The following is a 21,232-nucleotide window of genomic DNA, read 5'->3' as shown; positions in this document are numbered from 1 at the left end:
GGCGAACAAACTGGTCAGTCCTAGAGGAGATCAGCCCTGACTGCTCCTTAGAAGGCCAGATCCTGAAGATGAAACTCAAATACTTTGGCCACCTCATGAGAAGGAAGGACTCCCTGGAGAAGAGCCTAATGCTGGGAACCAGTGGTCCCCAAACTTTTTATCACTGGGGACCGGTCAACGCTTGACAATTTTACTGAGGCCCGGAGGGGGGAGTAGTCTTTTGTCAAGGGATGTCACCGTCGCTGCCTGAGCCCCTGCTCCACTTGCTTTCCCGCCGGTGCCCCTGGCTTCCCGCCACCCGCTGAAGGCCGCTGCCAGCAGCAGCTGCGCAGTGCTATGCCGAGGGAGAGCCCCAGCCATGGCAGCTGCTGGAGAGCACCAAAGGTGAGCCGGCGGCAGAGTGGCAGGGCAGCCCCCGAGGCAGCAGTTGGGAGGAGGACGAGCGGTGGTCCGGTACCGACTGATTCATGGACTGGGACCAGTCTCCTGGCCGGGTGTTGGGGAGCGATTGAGGGCAAAAGAAGAAGGGGACGACAGAGAATGAGGTGGCTGGATGGAGTCACTGAAGCAGTAGGTGCAAACTTAAATGGACTCCAGGGAATGGTAGAGGACAGGAAGGCCTGGAGGATCATTGTCCATGGGGTCGCGATGGGTCGGACACGACTTTGCACCTAACAACAACAAATGTTACCAATGCTTCCAAGCCTTCATTGAGAAAGAATATTGAAGTAAATCAACCTATTTTCTGTACTTGTAAGTTTCTACAAATTGCAATATGAAGCATGTCATTTTCTCTTTCCCCATCTTTTCCCTAGAGTCTATTGTTGTGAAAATTTCATAGTGCAAATTATGACAAAAATCCCATTCTGCTCCAATGACAAAGGCAGATTCTGGATTGAATGAACAGGAAAGTGTATTCCTCAGCTGCCATGTTCCTGGAGGTGGCTAAAAATGCATGGCCAGATACCAGCATTTTCTCTGGGAACACTGAGATGCATCCGAGAAGAATGTGAACCAGATAACTGTGGTTTACAAGGCAAAGCCCTCAAATTCACAAAACAACAAATTATTGGATCTTTTCACATTGTTCACTGTGGCTCAAAAGTCATGGCTATGGCTGTAGCCTTGAGGCATGATGTATGATTTTTATCAGATTCCTTGATTCCAGTCTCCAGAGCTAGCTTGCATAGGGAACTTGCTTTCTCATGGACAGTGGACAATATTTGTCCCATGTGGGGAAACCATATGTACACTTGTGGGTTTCCCCAGTGAGCTAAGTAGTACTCCAGCACACTGTTTCACGTCAGGAAGAGTCTGAAGCCTGTGCTCTATGCACACTACCATCACAATCCAAATTGCGCACTTTACATGCAGAAACTGGAAAGAACCCACAACTTATGTGTGACTTTTACACAGAACACGGATCCTCAGCTCAGCTTTTGTATAAGATATGTATGAATTGGCACTTCATTCCAAACACAGCTGATCTCATCAGATTCAAGACCTCCCTTTCACCAGTGAGGGGGAGGGGTAGAGGGTTAAATGGCATTATCCTACTATAGCAAGGGTAAAAAAGGGGGGTAGCACCATTGTCACCTCTAAGATGGTTAAAGCACTGACCTAGTAAAAATTCAGTATTTCACTAAGTCCCATCTACAGAGGAAAGCTACTAGTCTAGAACCACCTTTTGAAAGTGCTTTGACTTGAGGCAGAGCAGCAAGAGATAAAATACAAAGTATGGATTTAATGCAGAACTGACCACCTTCTCTTGCTTACCTGGGGTACATTGTCCTTTCATCACAGCTGAGCAGAGTGGAGTCTCTTATTAAATTATGGTGTCTTAAAATTGAGTATTTTAAGAGTTCTGAGAATAGCAGAGTTAGCCATAACTTGTCAAAAGAACTGTACTGCAGTTGGACTGACTACAAAGTAAATCAACAACAGTGGTACAACAAATTACCATATATGGTTATAGATGATAGAAACAAATTAACATTTATTATTTTTATTTATTTTAGTTATATTATCAAAGTAAAAAAATTATGTATATTATGTATTCCCCATTCTAGTCATTTGAAGATATGGAACGCTACTTATCTGTAATTGCTGATGTAGATTGTTTCCTGTGGTATGTGTATCTTTACCAGGACGCAGAAGACAGGTAAAAATGTAATATGATTTCCTCCCTGCTTCTTGAAATGTATACTCCTTTTCCCCTCTGTCTACTAACAGAATAGGAGGTGGGGGTGGGAGTCCTGAAACTCTGTATTGCTTTCTCTAAAGCAGTCACAATGACATTAGTGGGCCTTCTTAACAATAAATCGTTTCAGAAATGCTCCAGTCCTAAATATATTTATGCTGGGCAGTAGTACATATTTAGGTGCAAGTGAGATCATGGGGCTAGGAGCTTCAAGGCTAGAGACCCAGAAGGAGTTTTGCACTCACATTCTATCGCATTTGTACAAGGAATCCTGCAAGTGGGTAAGCTGCTTGATTGTGGGTACATGCCAGCTACAGAGGTATATGGTCATGTATTTTAGCAACACACTTATTTGGCCAAACAGTATCAGGCCAGCTGAAGGCAGTCTGGCATAAAGAAAGACCATCTGGTTGAAAAAAATGGCTGAATGAACCTTTCTCAAATCACCAAATCACAATTTGGCGCAATTCAAGCAAGTGGCCATTTCAACTTTAAAGGGAAAAAATGGGGAGAGAGAAGTTCCCTTTTTTGTCTTTTCTGGGCTTGGGGGATGGGGAATTTAGGTAGAGCATCAAACTTGTGGTTTAAGTGCAGGAGCCTCTCCTCAAAAGTATCCCCAAGTTGAAAAAGATACAATTCTAGGGGCCCCCAAAGAGGGTGCTCCCATCTGATCTCCAATATTTATCATGATGAGAAAACTTGGGGGTTCTTTTGAGAAGAGGCTCCTGCAGCCACGCTACAAGTTTGATACCTGTACCTCAAACCCCAAGAACCCAGAAAAGAGACTTTCCCAGACTCTGGGGGGCAGGGGTTTGAGATAGAGCCTTGGCATCCCCAACAGGTATATTGGAAATAAGTGGACACTGTCCTGGCTGGCAGCAAATTCATCCATCGTGCATCAGATTTCCAAAGACAGTCATTGTGCTTCTCAGTGTACTTTACCTTTAGCCAAATAATATCTTCCAACCCTCCTAGTGATCTCTCCTCTATTCAAATTGTAGAATCGTCTCCAAACTATTTTTGTGTCTATCACTAGCTGAAGTGTTTTTCTTTCCAAACACTGACATATATTAGATTTCCCCAAAGCTAGAAATGGATTCCCATTTATTAAAAATGGATTTAAGAATTAAATCTCTATTTGTACACTCCCCATCAGATAATCCCTTGAGGCAAAAAAAGTGATATACTTATTCTTAATTATTAAGATGATCAAACTCACAACTTCTGTTTAAGAAGATGCATGCATAAGAAGATGCATGCATGAGATGCATGCATCTCATAGCTGGTCTTATGGAGGCTTTGGAGTCCTTTTACATGCACATACATATAATTTAGATGACAGGAAGGCCTGGAGGATCATTGTCCATGGGGTCGCGATGGGTCGGACACGACTTCGCACCTAACAACAACGCACCTTTTCAGTTGTATGCAAAGAAGTATTTCTATTAATATCATTCTTATTAAATACAGTTAATCTTTATCCTCTTCCTTATTTAGTATGCATTGTTTATTAACGCTGGTTCTGTAATCATAGTAACAGTTTTACTATTTTTATCCATCTAAGCTGTAATTAAAGCCAATTTTGTATATACAACCATAAACATGGGAAATGTTTGTAAGTGGTGAGATCGCAACTATAGAATGGTTGATTAATTAATGTTATTAATTATTATTATAATTAATTAATTCTATATATTATAATTATAAATACTATTATAATTTATTAATACTATTATTTAATTGGTATTATTAATAAATTTATTAATAAAATTAATTTTATTAATAAAGTTGACCATGCGTGTGAGCTTGGGTAGATAGTCTATAATAATTAATCCTTGTTATCTTGGTATGTATTGCCTATGCACATGTCTTTAACCCTTTATTAAAGGGTTTAGCATTTGAAAGTTTGACAGGAGTGCTAAATGATTCTTTGTGTTTTTGTTTTCACAGCATATACACTGAACACTATTAAATACACATATAAAAGCCATTATTTACCGTTGAATTCAAATTGAACTATGTTTAAAATAGTAAATATTATTTTATTTTTATAGCTTTCATCCATTTGGCGTCCTTGATAACCAGGTAACATACTGCTTATAAAAAACAAGTAAATAAGTCTAAACAAATTATTTTGCATATAAATCCAGTGCAAACAATGACAGGGATGTTGAACAGTATGTCTAACCAAGTACCACCAATACTTTTCCCTTAATGACCTCTCCTTCCTGCCTATGTTTTAATTGCTGGTTCTATGTTTGTGTGTTTGTGTATGTGTGTGTGTATATATAGAAAAAACACTCCCAAGAGTGCGGTCCTTCCCAACCAGGGAGATGAGCGTGACTTTCCCGCCTAAAGTGAGCTGATCTGGGAGGGGCCAGCACTCCCCCCTCAGTTCTTTACTTACCGCCTTGGTGAGAGGACATCTCATTTCGAGCTATAAAGATTTAGCTCAGGAAAAGTTTCTTGTTAATAGTTAATTAGTTAATTAACTAATTAATTAATAGTTAATAGTTAATTCTTAATAGTTAATAAATTTTAAATGGAAATTAAAAATTAAAAAAAGAAACAAAAAGAAGAATATAATGGTACTGTTTAAAAATGTGTGGAATGTGGAGCTAAGATGGCACAAAACGATGGCCATTCGAGTTTCCTGTTAGGTTTAGGAGAGGGGCATGTCACAGGATCATGTGCTGATGTTGAAAAATTACTCCTAAAACCAGAGATGTTCGAGTTGCACGTTTAAAAGTAGCCCTTTATGTCCTGTCAAGGAGAGCTGATATACTTACTCCTTCCTCGGACTGCCCTCATTCGACATCTGCTCTTCCTCCTCTGTCTCAGCCAGGGTATGTAGGGGCTCCAGAAAAGAGAACTTCCTCTGAGCCACCAAAAAAGAAACTGAAAAAGAAATCTAAAATAGTGGCACAAAAACAGCCGGTAGAATCCCCGAAGGGGTCACTTGTCTCTGGATGTCCACAATCGTCTCCAGCTCCTCGACCTTGAACACCTTTGGTGTTGACAGTAGTGTCAACGTTGATGCCTCATCGGGAGTGAGGTCATCCTCGGACACACACGGCATCAATGGTTGCCTCCCCATGACAACATACTGTTGGCTTTGATTCCAAGGACGATGTCCTTTTGATGTCTGTGGATCCTTCTCCTAAGAGACCTTGTCTGGAGTCTGATCGACCATCTGTTGATCATTCACCGTCATGGGTCTCGGTGCCGATGATGTTGCCTCCTAACTGGGAGAGTTGGAATAGGCACCAAGAGAGGGCTAGATACAGATTTTCATCTCAGCCTTCCATTTAAGCGTCTCACCCACCTTGAGGTTGACTCAACACAGCCTCTCAGTGCCAATGGACCATGAAGGGGTCATGGAAGGTGACTCTGACAAGGACTCTGATGTTGTGGATGTTGAGTCTCCAGATGATATGGTGGGGGAGCCAGCATCTATTTCCCCTATGGATGATCTTCACATGTATTCAGAGCAGTTGATCCGGATGGCAAAATCTCTGAAGTTGGACTACCTCACTACAGATCCTGACCTGGATGATCCTATAATGGACATATTATATAACCCTGGCTCTAGGCTTGTCACTTTACCTTTCATTAAAGGGATTCAGCGGGTAATTCTACCACTGTGGGAGAACCCCGCAACCATCCCTGCTTCTTCACCTAAAATTGAAGCTATGTATATGGTGCAGGACCAGGACTATGCTTTCTTATTCCATCATCCCAAAGCTAATTTTGTTATTTCAGCTGTTCTTCCAGAGGCCGGGCAGATATGCATTCTTCTCCCCTTGACAGGGAGGGAAGAAAAATTGATGTTATGGCTAGGAAGATCTACTCTTCCTCATCAATGGGTATTAGAGTCTCTAATTATGAGGCGATTATTGGTCGACATCAGACTTCTTTATGGGAGAAATTGACCCCGATGCTTGGTTTCCTGGATCTTGCACATCATCCTCAAGCTAAAGTTGTGACTGCAGAGGGGGTTAAATTAACGAAACAAATAAATGCAACTAGACGTCAGGCAGATTGCCATGCTATGTCAATGGTGACAGCAAGTGCATTTCAGAGGCATGCTTGGCTGCGCTCCTCTACATTGCCATTTGATACCAGGGTGAGAGTGGAGGATATGCCCTTTGAAGGGAAGGAGCTTTTTGGCACTCAGACCAATGAGATCATGGAGAACATGCAGAAGTATACACTAGCGGCCAAGACTTTAGGGTTTAACTCAGGGTGAATCCCACAACATAAGCCCAGATATACACAACAGCCCAGGTATTTTGGATATCGATCTTTTAGATTTTTGGACGGTCCTCTTCTTTTGTTCCTACTTCTGGTGGGAATAATAGTAGGTCCACATTTAATAATAGAGGGAGACGTCAACATACTGGCAGAGGCCGTAGTCAGAGCTTCCTATCCAGGGGATCCCAAGGGAATGTGTTCTCTCAATGACTGGAGCCACACTGTTTATTCTTGAATCATTTACACACTTTTAATGATGTTTGGCATTTAGTTACCGTCAGCTCTTGGGTTCTCAGAATAATAAAGGATGATTATTATATCAAGTTCCATTACATTCCATGGTACAATGGACCCTCAGGGATGCCAACTACCATACCTTTTTTTTTAACGGGTGAAGTGGATACTTTGCTGGACAAAGGAGCAATTTCCTCTCTGGGACCTAATCCTAGATCTTGGGGGTTTTATTCTAGATTCTTTGCTATAGAAAAATGAGGAGGAAAACGCCCAATTTTGGATTTGCATGCTCAAAATAGAGCGGTTATAGTAAAAAGGTTTAGGATACTCTCCATCCATGAAATTCTGCCTTTTTTGTCGAAAGACATGTGGATTGTGTCCTTGGATCTTAAGGACGCTTATTTCCATATTGCTATTAATCCATCCTGTAGGAAATTCCTTGGGTTTATGTACAATGTCTTACCTTTTGGCCTCACATCGGCTCCCCAGGGTTTTTCTAAATGTATGGCAGTAGTGGTACAGTATCTCCGCCTGTATGGATGCACTGTCTATCCATATTTGGATGATTGGTTACTTGTTGGACAAACCCAAAGGGAATTACAGTACTCAATAGAATTTGCATTGCATACAAGGCCAGATATATAAATTATTATTATTGAAATTTGATACTGAATCTGAACAGGTTAAAATCTGGGTTGAAATATTTCAATGTAGGAGTGGGAATCAATGTGGAAAAGTATGGTAAAATGTACAAAGAGCCAGCAATTGAAAGAGAATTGGTTCAAAATGTTTTAAAGGTGGTATGTAACACCTAAGTTATTTGGTCATATTTCAAAAAATTATGATACTAAATGTTGGAAATGTAAAAATAAAGTGGACTCCTTTTTTCATATGTTGTGGCAATTTAAAAATATGCAATGATTTGGGATAAAAGTACATGGTGTATTAAAAAATGTTAAGCACTAAATTCATATTATATCCAGAATATATGTCATTGAGTGTGCCCCCAAATAATCTTTCTTGTAAAGCAGGTGTATTTTTCTTCCATGCGAACTAGCAGGGTGGGAGAACTGGCAGCACTTTGTTGTGACCCTTCTTTCATCCAGTTTCATGCCAATCAGGTGACACTGAGACCATCAATGACATTTCTCTAGGGTTGTGCAGGGAGGCCCCAATTCGGGCCGTTTCGGATCCAAATAGGCCCATTTCGGACTGATTCGGACCTGTCCGAATCAATTCGGGGCCAATGCAAGTCAATGAAGGCCATTGACTTGCATTGGAAAGCCTCCCGAATCGATTCGGAGCTGTCTGAATCGATTTGGAGCTGTCTGAATCGATTTGGGGCCAATGACTTGCATTGGAAAGCCTCCCGAATGGTTTTGGACGATTTGGGGCCAATGCAAGTGAATGGCTCCATTGACTTGGATTGGAAATCCTTCCCCTGCCTTCCCCGGGGGCTGGGGGGAGGGGTGTAAGTTACACCCCTGAGACTGTTTTGGGAGCTCACGGAGGGTCTTCCCTGAGTCCCCTGAAAGTTTCAAGAAGATTGGACCAAGGGGTCCAATCCTAGGGGCTCCCAAAGGCGTGAGAAAAAAAAATGATTTCAGCAGGTAAATTGGCAATTTCCTTGTTCCTTGCTATAAGGCTCACTTTGGAACTGAGAAAGGTTTTCCAAATGGGTGGCATGACTGAGGGACCCAGATTTAATCTCTGGCCCTCTGGTGATTGCAAAATTTCTGTGTGTGGGGTGGGGGGGCAATTTAGATTGGCCATTGCACTGCTCCTGTCTGAATTTTTACCTTGGGCGAGCATTTTTCATCCTCACCACCCAGAACAGACTCAGAGGGGATGCAATCACAGCAATTCTGTGCTCACCTCAGTCCTCCTCCAAGCATAGTTCTGGATGGCCAAGAGCCGGCAAGTTGACCTTCAGGAAGACCAATTGCTGGACTCTTTCGGGCGCCAGGCGGGAGCGATACTCGCAGACGGTGCTGCTCGCATGAGAAAATGCCTGCTCGGTCTAGACGCTCGTTGGCGGGCACGAAAGGTAGACACGGGCCAGGCGGGAGAGGGCCGGCCAGACCGCCTCCATCCTGGCCCAGTATCTCATAAGACAGGCGTTCTCGGACTCCTGGGGCTCACCCAGGAGTGAAAAAAAAAAAAAAAAAACCCTAAAACAAACTGTTTGCTCTCTTCTCCAGCGATGTCCAGGCCAGGTCCAGGATGTCCAGGAGGGTCCAGCAGGCAGGCTGCTCAACCAGGCAGGGAGCTTGGGAGCAGCACAGTCAGCCAGCCAGCCAGAGCTCAGAAGTGAGCTCCAGCAAGCAGCCCCTTGCTTTAAGTAGCCTCCTCCTGGGCAGGCTACAAAGCAAAGCAAAGGATTTAAAAATCAAAAGTCTTCAGTGAGTGGCCAGAATGCCTGAGCTGAAAAGCTACAGGCATTCTGGTTGGCCGCTCACTTCCCCCTCCCCCCTGCTGCCATTTTAGGCGGCAAAAAGTCAGGGGGGGAGGGCAGCAACAGGCAACGGCTGCCTGGCCTCCAACTCTGCCATATCAATTCGGACCCGAATCGATTTGGCAGCCCGAATCGCCGAATCACGGCGATTCGCACAGTTTTTTCCCTCTAGGGGCCCGATTCGGACCGTTTCTGATTCGGAAACGTCCGAATCGGGCCCAATTTGGGCGATTCAGACGTTTCCGAATCCAAATCACCCATTCCTACATTTCTCCCTAAAGTGGTCTCCAAATTTCATCTAGTTCAACCCATAACACTTCCAGAGTTTTTTCCATATCCATCTTCAGATCGGGAATGTACGCTACACTCCTTAGATGTACAAGAGGCCTTATTGTTTTACCTAGATAGGGTGAGATGTTTTAGATTGGATAACTCTCTCTTTATTTGCTTTGTGGGCACAAAGGTAGGAATTATCATTTTAGACGTTGTCTCGCTGGATTGTTTCACCTGTTAGGATGACTTATAGTGAAGCTGGCATTCAATGTACTTTTCCTGTTAAAGCACACTGGACACGTTCACAAGCGGCCTCAGCAGCCTTCTCAGCAGGTCTTCCAATTGGTGATATCTGTAGAGCTGCCACTTGGTTGGTTCCATCCACGTTTGTGAAACGTTATGCAATGGATATCAATTCCCATGCTCAAGCTGCAGTGGGAAAAGTGGTGTTACATTCTCTCTGCCTCTGAGGCTACCCACACCCTCCTCCATGGTGAGTGTTCTTGCTATTCTGCTATGTCGGACTGCACAGAAGCCATGAAGATGAAAACAGTGTTACACTTACCTGTAACTGTTGTTCATCGAGTAGGCTTTTGTGCAGGCACAAATCCCTCCCTCCTACCCCACTGTGGGCATTCCTCTGCTTGTGAATATGGCAGAAAGGTAGGAGAACTGAGGGGGGAGTGCTGGCCCCTCCCAGATCAGCTGACTTTAGGTGAGAAAGTCATGCTCATCTCCCTGGTTGGGAGGGGCCGCACTCTTGGGAGTGTTTTTTCTGTAGATCTATAGCTCGCTAGGCCCTCTCTGTGGTAGGCCTGCCTAACTGCAGTCCTATGTGTGCTGCACAGAAGCCTACTTGAACAACAGTTCAGAATGTAATAGTGGATGGATATGAACTGTTCAGAAAACACAGAATAGATCGAAGAGGTGGAGGAGTGGCACTGTATGTGAGGAAAGGGCTTACCTGTCAGGAAATTCTTGTGAAGGAGAGTATATCTACAGTGGAAAGCATCTGGGTGAAAATAAGTGAGGGGAAAACAAATAGTGTGGTGGTTGGTGTTAGAAAGTTGCATGACTGAGGACGCTTCGCAGAGTTTGTTTGCCAGCACACATCTGGGAACTTGAAGTCACCCATGATGACAAGGTCCTGCCACTTGGATATTTTCTCAAGCTGCTCACAAAGTGAGGATCCACATCCTCTCATTGGTCAGGCGGTCGGTAGCAGACACCAGGTTGACATGGACAGAGAGGTTGTCGAGAGGCATTTAGCTGCACTGGATGAGTTCAAATCCCCTGGTCCGGATTAAATGCATCTGAGAGTGCTCAAAGAACTTTCCAGAGAACTTGCAGAACCCTTGTCCATCATCTTCGGGACCTCTTTAAGGACTGGAGATGTACCAGAGGACTGGAAGAGAGCAAACGTTATTCCGATCTTCAAAAAAGGGAGGAAGGATGACCCGGGAAACTACAGACCAGTGAGTCTGACCTCTGTTGTGGGTAAGATAATGGAGCAGATATTAAAGGGAGAGATCTGCAAACATCTGGAGGACAATTTGGTGATCCAAGGAAGTCAGCATGGATTTGTCTCTAACAGGTCCTGTCAGACCAACCTGGTTTCCTTTTTTGACCAAGTAACAGGTTTGCTGGATCGTGGAAATTCGGTTTATGTCATTTACTTGGATTTTAGTAAAGCTTTTGACAAGGTTCCCCATGATGTTCTGATGGATAAGTTGAAGGACTGCAATTTGGATTTTCATATACGTGGATAGGGAATTGGTTAGAGAACCACACTCAAAGAGTTGTTGTCAATGGTGTTTCATCAGACTGGAGGGAGGTGAGTAACCAGATGAGGAATCTGCCCTGTCTAAGGCTGCACCTAGCCTACCAGTAAAGGAGATGAAAGAAAATGTTGGGCATCATCCTGGTTTGTCTCTTTGATGCAGCAGGAATCATTTCCTTGATATCAAGGTATGCCAATGTTGGCAGACTCTCTCAATCAACACCATCGCTTCCCAGGGCAGGCTTCCTTCGACAGTGATCCCATCCTTGTTGCCAATATTAAGTATGTGGATTCAATGAACACAGACTCTGATTCTTTAGAACAGCTCTTTTTATTTAGCAACAAACTCCAAATACTGAACAGAGAAAAACAGGTGAACGCATGCACTTTTATATTTTTCAGGCAGCCCGCTGCTGCCCCTGATTGGCTCTAAGCAGAGCGATCTATTTGGACCTTAACAGATTCCTTTGATTGGTTAATTCCTTGGCTGGCAGGAGCTCTCATTTGCATCAGCTGCAAAATGCCCACAGACATAACACAAACCCTCATCCATAAATGCTATGAGCTGATCTATGGCAGCCCTTTCAGTCACCTTCCTCAGGAACAAAAGATGGAAAATGGGGTGGTAATTGGCCAGATCCCATGCATCCAGCAATTGTTTTTTCAGTGACAGGCATACCACTGTCTCTTTTAGCTCCTCCAAGAACTCACCTGTTGAAAAGGAGAGATTTATTCTCTCCTGCAGTAGACTTCCTAGCCTTTTGTCACCTGATCTGAGCAACCAAGAATGACAGGGATCCAGATGATAAGTTGTTGACTTTACTGAACTTAGCAGCTTGTTCGGTTTGGTTAATAAAAGCCACCTGTAGCCATCAAGGGGTCTCCAGTTCCCTTACTGTATCAAGAGTGAGGGACAGGTTGCAGCAGTACAACGAGGCTTTATCCGCAAAATGGCTCACAAATGTCTCACAGCTAATGTCCAATAATGTGCTATTTTGGTGCCCCTCCTCAAGGGCTGTAAGAGATCAGAATACCCTAAATAATTGTGCTGGGCATGAACATCTGGACATGATGGCAGCTGCATAAAACTCTCATTTTGCAATCTTTACCTCATCTGCCCTCATAAGAGGGTACTAGGATGTTCTCAAAGCCTCATTGTGGGTCTTCCTCCACACTTGCTCTAGCCATCTCATTTCCCTTTCCTTCACGTGTAGTAAACTAATGAGCATGTTTGAGGTAAGGGTAGAGAGGGCATCAGGGAGCTATCTCATCGATGGCGGCCAACAACCGGAATTGCCAGCCATCGACTAACTCCACCAACAGGATGCTGGGAGGCATTGGGTCCTGCAGAGCATTCAGTAATCTATCCAGATCCATTAGTTCCCACAGATTGGCCAAAATACACTTCTGCCTTTAAAGTGAAGAGGCAGCAAAAGGAGCCAGGCCTTCAGAACATAGTAGTCTGACCAGGGAATGGCATTCACTGGATGAACAGCATTCAACCTTGTGGGCTGTTGGAGGTTGTCATACTGTGTTCTGAGTGCAGAGTTGTTCACTTTCATTTCATGTATCTTTGAAAGAGCACTATTTTTACTTTGTCATGTTCCAGCATGTATTTTCAATTGAGACACTTATAGAGAGCTCACTGCTCTGTTATAAGACCGTTCTGGGTGGTCAATATGGTCAACAACTGTTTCGGCGGTGGTTCTTCTAGATCTCTTCCTTTGAGAGATTCACACCTGGCCTGCCTCCTTCACTCAGTTAACTTGCTACTCTCCCCATGAGGGGCTGCCCAGAAGTCGCAAAGGTGAAAACAAGGTTGCACTTAGCTGTAACTGTTGTTCATCAAGTGATGTTCTGTGTAGGCACTTATCCCTTCCTCCTACCCCACTGTTAACTCTCTGAAACCTTAATTTCTGGAGGTCTCCACCAATAGCATGAAGAAAATTGGGGGACTAGTGCCACCACCTCCTGGTCACCAGAAGGTGAAGGGGCATTCCTTGCCTATTAGAAATCTTGGAAATCTTTCCTGTGACAGGCCTGCAACTGTGCAATTGTCACGCCCCTGCTACCACCTCCCGTCTCCCAGGAGTTGCCAGAGCAACTGGACACGGCAGCTGATTCAGCTCTGGCTGAAGAGGCTGAAGAATCAGGGGACTCTGACAGCAGTGCTGGGGAGGGCTGCTCTAGTCAGCCAGGCCCGGCATATGAGAGATTGTGGACACTGCCACAGCAGGCGTCTGAATCAGATTCAGATGGATCGCCCGAGCGACTCAGATGAAGCCGTAGGGTGGGGTTGGCAGAATGCCGAAGAAGCCAGAGATTGCAGGCACGCTGCCAGAATAGATAGGGGCCAGCTGGGTTAGCTCCAGGGAGGATGGGTGAGTCATCCTCCAGGTGCAGCTAATTAGCTGGGCTGCATTTAGGAAGACTAACGTGACTTTTCAGGCGTGGAAGCAATCTATGCTACTACTCCCCCCCCACCCCGGAACAGCTCTGCTCCTGCGAACGGCTGATTGATCACTGGCAACTGACCCCTAGCTTCGCTCTTGACTCTGGCATTGGTAAAGTGAACTGGCTTTGTTTGACTATCGGATTCTCTGGACTTTGACCTTGGGACTGCTTGACTATTCTTTGCCTTGCTCTGCACTGTACTTGTTTGACTCCCAGTGATTTGGACTGAAATCTGACTCTCCTCCAGCTGGCCTTGCCGCCCAAGCTTCTCCGAAACAGCTGCAACTGGGTGTGGCCAGCTAGGGCAGCATAGCGATCTTCATGTGTATCTCCAGATGATCACTCAATTAACAACATTCACAGGTAACTGCAACCTTGTTTTCTTTTTTGTAGTGGCAGGGATTAAGTTTAGTACACAAGGATTGCTGTTTTGTTTTTTACCTTTTTTCCTATGATTGCTTCTGCACTGGGTTTGAAATAAGTGGAATATATGACCACCAAAGAAACAAAACATTATAAGCAAACATTCCTGAAACTGAAAGGTAATACAAGGAAAAAGAGCACTTATTTTTATTCTGTTGCATGACTGGATTGTGACAACATGGTCTATAACAGGAGAACATTGACCCTCAAATACATTGGGGGGGGGGAACTAAAAAAAATGATTTGCGCATTGAAGAGAAGTATATTGTTCTTCATTTATAAATGGGGTAGAAATGCAGGGGAAACTGTAGATAAAACACCTACTCATCACAGGGAGCTGAATAAAGAAAACTGAGTAACATATCACTAGGTAAGTATTCAATAATAAAAGTGTAATTTTTTAAAACTCAGTGTTTCGTGTCAATTGATTAGAAATTCTAACATTATACCCTTTTCATTTATCAGCATATAATTACATGGATAATTGATCCAGAAAATGCAGACCGTTCTGAATTGAACTATACTGCAACTTCACCATCAGCAGTATGTGATTTTTTTCTTTTTCCTAAAATATTTTTGTTTGTTTGTTTGTTTGTTGAGCTTCTATACCATTCCACACCACAGGGTCTGCAGATAATATTCATATTGTGCTGGCAAATCTCTGACTGGATTGATATTCTGTTGTGACTATTTTGTTACTTCTCTTTATATTTTGGTTTGCCCTTTATCACAGTGGTCCCCAACCTGCGGGACCCATGGCGCTGGGCCGCGCGGCTCCCACTCCCCGCCCCCTCCCCCGCAGTAAAAAACTTCCCAGGCCGCAAGCTTGCGGCCCGGGAAGCTTCTTACTGCGGGGGGGGGGGGAGAGGGAATCAGGGCATGCACGGCATGCGCAGGCGGGCAGTTGCCCTGCCGGTCCCCAGCCTCAAAAAGGTTGGGGACCACTGCTTTATCACTCAGTGCCCTTGTATTGTTGTTCATTACTTACATATTTCTTTGTAATGCTTGAGATTCCTGAGCAAATTTTTTTAAAGGGACAATAATTCTGGGAATATGTAAAAATAGAAAAAAACTGGAAGAACATCTTGAAATTTGTTGGGAAGACAGTAAAACAAGTGGGGTTGTGTAAACCCCTGCATATGCAAAAAGTACATCATCAAAAATTTGCATATGCAGTCTGGCAAATCAAAAAAAATTATCAACAATAAAAGTTTTTTGCATGGAAGGAATAGTCTGACTATAGCAAGAATGACACATTGTTCTAAACAAGCATGGGCAAAATTATGCAAACCAAAGTAACAAGCACAGGAAGAATCAGGATATGTGATAAGAGAAAGTCTGGACCATTTATGCACAGTACATTTAGGAGACCCCCTCTCCCCCCCCCCCCAGCCATCCATGGGTTTCTCCCCATTTGAACTACTATCTGGCAGAAAAACCCAGGGCATCTTAGATCTGGTCAGTGATCAATGTAAAGACACAAAGGAAATGGATTAATTTAAAATGTGGCGTTGGAGAAAAATTGTACAGATACCATGAACCACTAAAAAGACAAATAAGAGACTTTTAGATCAAATCAAACCTGAACACTCCTTAGGAGCTAAACTGACTAAACTGAGGTTATCAAGCTTTGGTTACATTATGAGAAGATTCACTGGAAAAGGCAATAATGCTAGGAAGAATTGAATGTAGTAGGAAAATACTCAGAATGATATGTGTTGTCTCATGACCGTCAGTTCATGATAGGATATTTTAGAAGTCATTAATAAATAGGGTCACAATAAGTCAAGTGATTTGATTTCATATAATACACATAGTTTTAAATAGATTTTTATTACATGAAGATGCAATACAAATGGTAGTCCCAATAGAATGAGTTTAAATTACATGATACAAAATATGTGCCTCAAAATCTGCCCAATATTTAACATGTTTGCTTGCAAAGAGCACAAGAATCTTAGTAATGAAACACTAGAGTGTGTCATTTCAACTGTTTGTGTGTGTGTGTGTGTGTTTTTAAGTACAATAGGGTTGAAAATTCTAGGTTAAGAAATTTCTGAAGATTTGGGAGTTGAGCCTGGGGAGGAGAAAGGACCATAGAGTCCACCCTCCAAAGTAGTAATTTTCTGCATCAGAGTTGAGCTCTTTTGTCTTGAGATCAGTTTGATTCCTGGGGATCACTAGGTGCCACCTACATGTTGGCAATCCTAGTAGACAGAGACCCCCAGTGTTTTTTATGGGGTACCAACAGGATTAGGCTTCAGATGTCGGTAGATTCCCCATTCTCCCTGGGGGCAGTCTGTACTCCTGGTTAAGTTCCTCTTCTCACAGGCAGGGTCACTATTCTTTGCAATTACTGTAGGGGGAGGTACTTCCTCTTAAATTCCCACTTGGCCCTGCTGCTTTGCAGCACGCAGCTCATCATGCTCCATTTGGGTGTAGTGACTACAAAAATGATTGTTGTACTGGTCCGACCCTCTGGGGCAACAGAAAACAACTCTGCTCCATCTTCTGTCATATGGAGCAGAGCTGTTTTCTGTTGCCCCAGAGGGTCGGACTAGAACTAATGGGTTGAAATTAATTCAAAAGTCCTTTTTTAGTGGGGGGGAGGAGCAGGACTTTCTTGGCAGAACATACACAGTACAGTAACCTAATAACCGAGCATCCAGATCTTCTAATCTTCTGACGGATAAGTTGAAGGACTGCAATCCGGCTTTTCAGATAGTTAGGTGGATAGGGAATTGGTTAGCGAACCACACTCAGAGGGTTGTGGTCAATGGTGTTTCATCAGACTGGAAGGAGGTGAGTAGCGGGGTACCTCAGGGCTCAATGCTCGGTCTAGTACTTTTTAACATATTTATTAATGATCTAGATGAGGGGGTGGAAGGGCTAGTCATCATGTTTGCAGATGACACCAAATTGGGAGGACTGGCAAATACTCCGGAAGATAGAGACAGAGTTCAATGAGATCTGAACACAATGGAAAAATGGGCAAATGAGAACAAGTTAAAGATAAGTGTAAAGTTCTGAATCTGGGTCAGAAAAATGAAAAGCATGCCTGCTGGATGGGGGGATATGCTTCTAGGTAACACTGTGTGTGAACGAGACCTTGGGGTACTTGTGGATTGTAAACTAAACATGAGCAGGCAGTGTGATGCAGCGGTAAAAAAGGCAAATGCCATTTTGGGCTGTATCAAAAGGGGCATCACGTCAAAATCACAAGATGTCATAGTCCCATTGTATACGGTACTGGTCAGACCACACCTGGAGTATTGTGTGCAGTTCTGGAGGCCTCACTTCAAGAAGGACATAGATAAAATTGAAAGGATACAGAGGAGAGCAACGAGGATGATCTGGGGCCAAGGGACCAAGCCCTGTGAAGATAGGTTGAGGGACTTGGGAATGTTCAGCTTGGAGAAAAGGAGGTTGAGAGGGGACATGATAGCCCTCTTTAAGTATTTGAAAGGTTGTCATTTGGAGGAGGGCAGGATGCTGTTCCCATTGGCTGCAGAGGAAAGGACACGCAGTAATGGGTTTAAACTACAAGTACAACGATATAGGCTAGAGATCAGGAAAAAAAATTTCACAGTCAGAGTAGTTCAGCAGTGGAATAGGCTGCCTACGGAGGTGGTGAGCCCCCCCTCACTGGCAGTCTTCAAGCAAAGGTTGGATACACACTTTTCTTGGATGCTTTGGGCTGATCCTGCATTGAGCAGGGGGTTGGACTAGATGGCCTGTATGGCCCCTTCCACCTCTATGATTCTATGAGGTTGATTTTAGTATAACCACTTCTTACATGCAAGGGTTGAGATGTCCAGACTCTTAATTTGAAGTTTCTGTGACATTTTACCTAACCAGTTAAAAGAGTAAGGATCACTCAAAAGATTAATCAGTAGACTATCTGGCTGAGCCTCTCGACAAGGCAGAACCTTGTGGTGCCTCAGCCAGGACTGCTGGAGCAACTCCGCTGAGTGCCACCCAGAGAGATTCAGCTCAGCTCACTGAATCACATGGTTTGGACACCACCCCAGAGAGACTGGGTCCAGCCATTTTCTGTGCTTGCTGTGGCCTCTTAAGCCACAAGGGCCACTGACTGGTCATGGCATTGGCACCAACTGCCAGCCAGCCACAAGCACGTCATGGCTACTGCGCCAAAATTCGAGCCCTTCCTAGGGGATGATGCTGAGGACTGGGAGTCCTATGTTGACAGATTAGAGTGCTTCTTCGAAGCCAATGACATCATCAATTCTGCAAAGAAGTGCAGCATGCTCCTCAGCATATCTGGAAAGGCAACGTTTGCCTTCACCTGGGACCTGGTCAAAACCAGAGACACCCCAAAACCAAAGACACCCCATACAAGAAGCTCCAAGACAATTTCAACCCTCAGCTGGCAGAGATCACCCATCACGATGCCTTCTACCACTGAAGCTAGCTCGAGGCAGAATTGGTCACCAAGTTCATGGCAGCACTGCGACAGTACTGTGCATTTGGGAATGTCGAGCAAATGCTGAGAGATCGTCTTGTGTGTGGCCTGCGAGATGAGTGAACTCAAAGGAGCCTGTTCTCACAGCAGGACTTGACATATTCCAGAAAGCCCTCGATGAGGCACTCACTGTCGAGTCAGCCGCAGTCAGCATCATGGCTGTTCGCCAGGCTTGCACATCTTCCAGACTCCACCTGAGAACAGCCCTGGTCCATGCCACCGATGCCAACAGTGAGGCTAGCACATCCGAAGAGGAAATGGAAGATGTTCGACCCTCCTCATTCGAGAGACGTGGGGACTGCAAACAACAGCTAACTCCCTGCGCCAACTGTGGTGACCCGCATCCAAGGAAGATGTGCCACTTTCAAGAGGTACATTGCAAGTTCTGTGGCAAACGTGGCCACATCACCAGGGCCTGCCTGTTCAACCCAGTGGGTTTGTAACACCCAAGAGATGACCAGTTCCATGGCCGCCAAGGACAAGCACCAAAACAACAACAATAACAACAAATCTAACTGCACCATGTTCCAGTGCCATGACTGGCACCTCGTCTCAGACTCAGATTTGAATGCTATTTACCAAGAATTGCGACCCATCACAATCCAATCAACTGACGGTATGCAACGGAAGATCTGTGTGACAGTCAAATTAGAAGGAGCTCCCTGTAGTATGGAATTGGACTCTGGGTCTTTCTTCTCCATCATTTCGAAGGAGACCCTCGATACTCCATCTCTGGCGAGTTCCATGCCTTCGACTCCTTGGACTGCAATTGACTGACCTCCAAGGGAACTGCATCTCTGTCATTGGCATCGGCACCTTCCAGGTGCAACGTAAGTCCATCACCAAGGCCTTACGGCTGGTCATCATCAAGGGCTGCTGCACCAGCCTGCTTGGTCTTGAGTAGTTCGCCCCACTCGGCATCGGCATCTCTGGAATCCATCACCTACAGCACTCACCACTTGAGGCTGTCTGCGCGGAGTTCAGGGCCATATTTGGCAGCACACTTGGCTACTACTCAGGCCCGCCAATTTCCTTCGATCTTGACCTAGCAGTCAAGTCAATTCATCTGAAGGCACGCCTAGTGCGCTTCACTCTCAAGCCACACACAGATGAGCAGTTGGACCACCTAATTAACCAAAGCGTCCTTGAACCAGTGCCACATGCCAAGTGGGAAACCCCTGTAGTCAGCCAACTGCTGGCATTGCCCACAGGAGGCAAGGTCTTCGCAAAGCTTGATCTTGCCCAGGCATAGCAACAGCTTCCAGTGAGCAAGACTGCCTCAGATGCACAAACTATCATGACGCATCGGGGCGCATTCCGTGTAAAGCAGTTATAATTCAGAGACAGCACAGCCCCAGCATCTTCCAAAACTTGATTGAGGAAATCCTGCGAGGGCTGCCCAGGGTGGTTCCATATTTTGATGACGTGTTGATCTACGGGTCATTGGAAGAAGAGCTAGGTTTTCGGTTCCAGTCCATCCTTTCCAAGTTCCATGGTGCAGGGCTCCGAGTCAAGAAGTAGAAATGTCAACTGGATGTTCCTACAGGTGAATTCCTGGGATTCCTCGTGGACAGTCAGGTATCCACCCCACATCCAAGGTCTAGGCAATCCACAAGCCCCCGCATTTTGTTCACAGACTGAGCTACAGGCATTCCTCGGCCTCCTGAACTTTTATCATGCATTCCTGCTGAACAAGGCATCCATGGCAGAACTGTTGGACAAAAGCAAGCCGTGGTCCTGGACCAGGCAACACCAAGCTGCGTTCGAGGCCGTCAAACACCTGCTATCATCAGACAGTGTCTTGGTGCACTACTCGGAAGCCCTGCTGCTGACTTTGGTATGTAATGCCTCACTGTACGGCATCGGAGCCGTTCTGAGTCAAAGGTACCCTGATGGCTTGGAAGCACCCATTGCCTTCTCTTCCCGCACATTTATTGTCTCCTGAGCACAACTACACAAAGATCGACAAGGAAACCCTGGTCATCGTGGCTGGAGTGCAAAAATTCCATGATTTTTTGTTTGGCAGGCCATTCCTTGTTTTTACGGACCATAAACCGCTACTAGGGCTCTTCACCCCGGACATGCAGATGCCTCAAATCCTGTCACCTAGGATCCTGAGGTGGTCTATCTTCTTGAATGGATACCAAGTCATGCTGCAGCACTATCCGGGCAAGTCCATGGGCCATGCGGATGCCCTCAGTCACCTGCAACTCCTGGGGACTGACGCTGACCCCTCACCTGCGCATTGCATCCTACTTCTGGAGGAGCTACCTGATCCGCCCCTTCATGTCTCAGACATTGCTGCCGCATCTGTCCAGGACAACATTGTCAGCTGTGTCTTGAACTGGGTATGGAGGGGGTGGCTGAAGGACAAGCCTTCGGCTGTTTTTGACCCATTCACCACAAGGCAGCATGAACTGTCTGCCCACAAGAGCTGCTTACTGTGGGGGAATTGCGTAGTGGTGCCCCCTAAGCTGCATTCCTGGGTGTTGGCAGCTTTGCATGTCAGCCACCCCAGAATTGTCCACATGAAGGCTCTGGAACGCAGCTATGTGTAGTGGCCGGGCCTTGACAAGGACATAGAGAACTGGGTCAAGCGCTGCAGCAAATGCCACGAAAACGGCCCAGAGATGTCACAGGCTCCAATACAGGCGTGGGAATCAACTTGGTCATAGG

The 21,232-nt window shown here is 45.0% G+C and overlaps 1 protein-coding gene across 7 annotated transcripts in view; it reads left to right on the top strand.

The window, feature by feature from the left end:
* LOC143840945 (cation channel sperm-associated auxiliary subunit epsilon-like) overlaps window positions 1-21,232 on the top strand; it is a 127,679-nt gene that overhangs the window by 18,826 nt on the left and 87,621 nt on the right. For all 7 annotated transcript variants that reach the window (XR_013232503.1, XR_013232499.1, XM_077344437.1 and 4 more), the window contains 3 exons: window positions 2,070-2,161; window positions 4,255-4,285; window positions 14,539-14,616. Coding sequence is in view for 5 of the 7 variants with exons in the window: in XM_077344437.1 (XP_077200552.1) it covers window positions 2,070-2,161; window positions 4,255-4,285; window positions 14,539-14,616 (201 nt within the window). In the remaining 2 variants the exon portion in view is untranslated. The remainder of the gene's footprint in view (window positions 1-2,069; window positions 2,162-4,254; window positions 4,286-14,538; window positions 14,617-21,232) is intronic.

This window comes from Paroedura picta, chromosome 1 (genome assembly GCF_049243985.1).
Source record: "Paroedura picta isolate Pp20150507F chromosome 1, Ppicta_v3.0, whole genome shotgun sequence".
NCBI classification, from domain to species: Eukaryota; Metazoa; Chordata; class Lepidosauria; order Squamata; family Gekkonidae; genus Paroedura; species Paroedura picta.
This window is presented reverse-complemented; position numbering and strand designations above follow the sequence as displayed.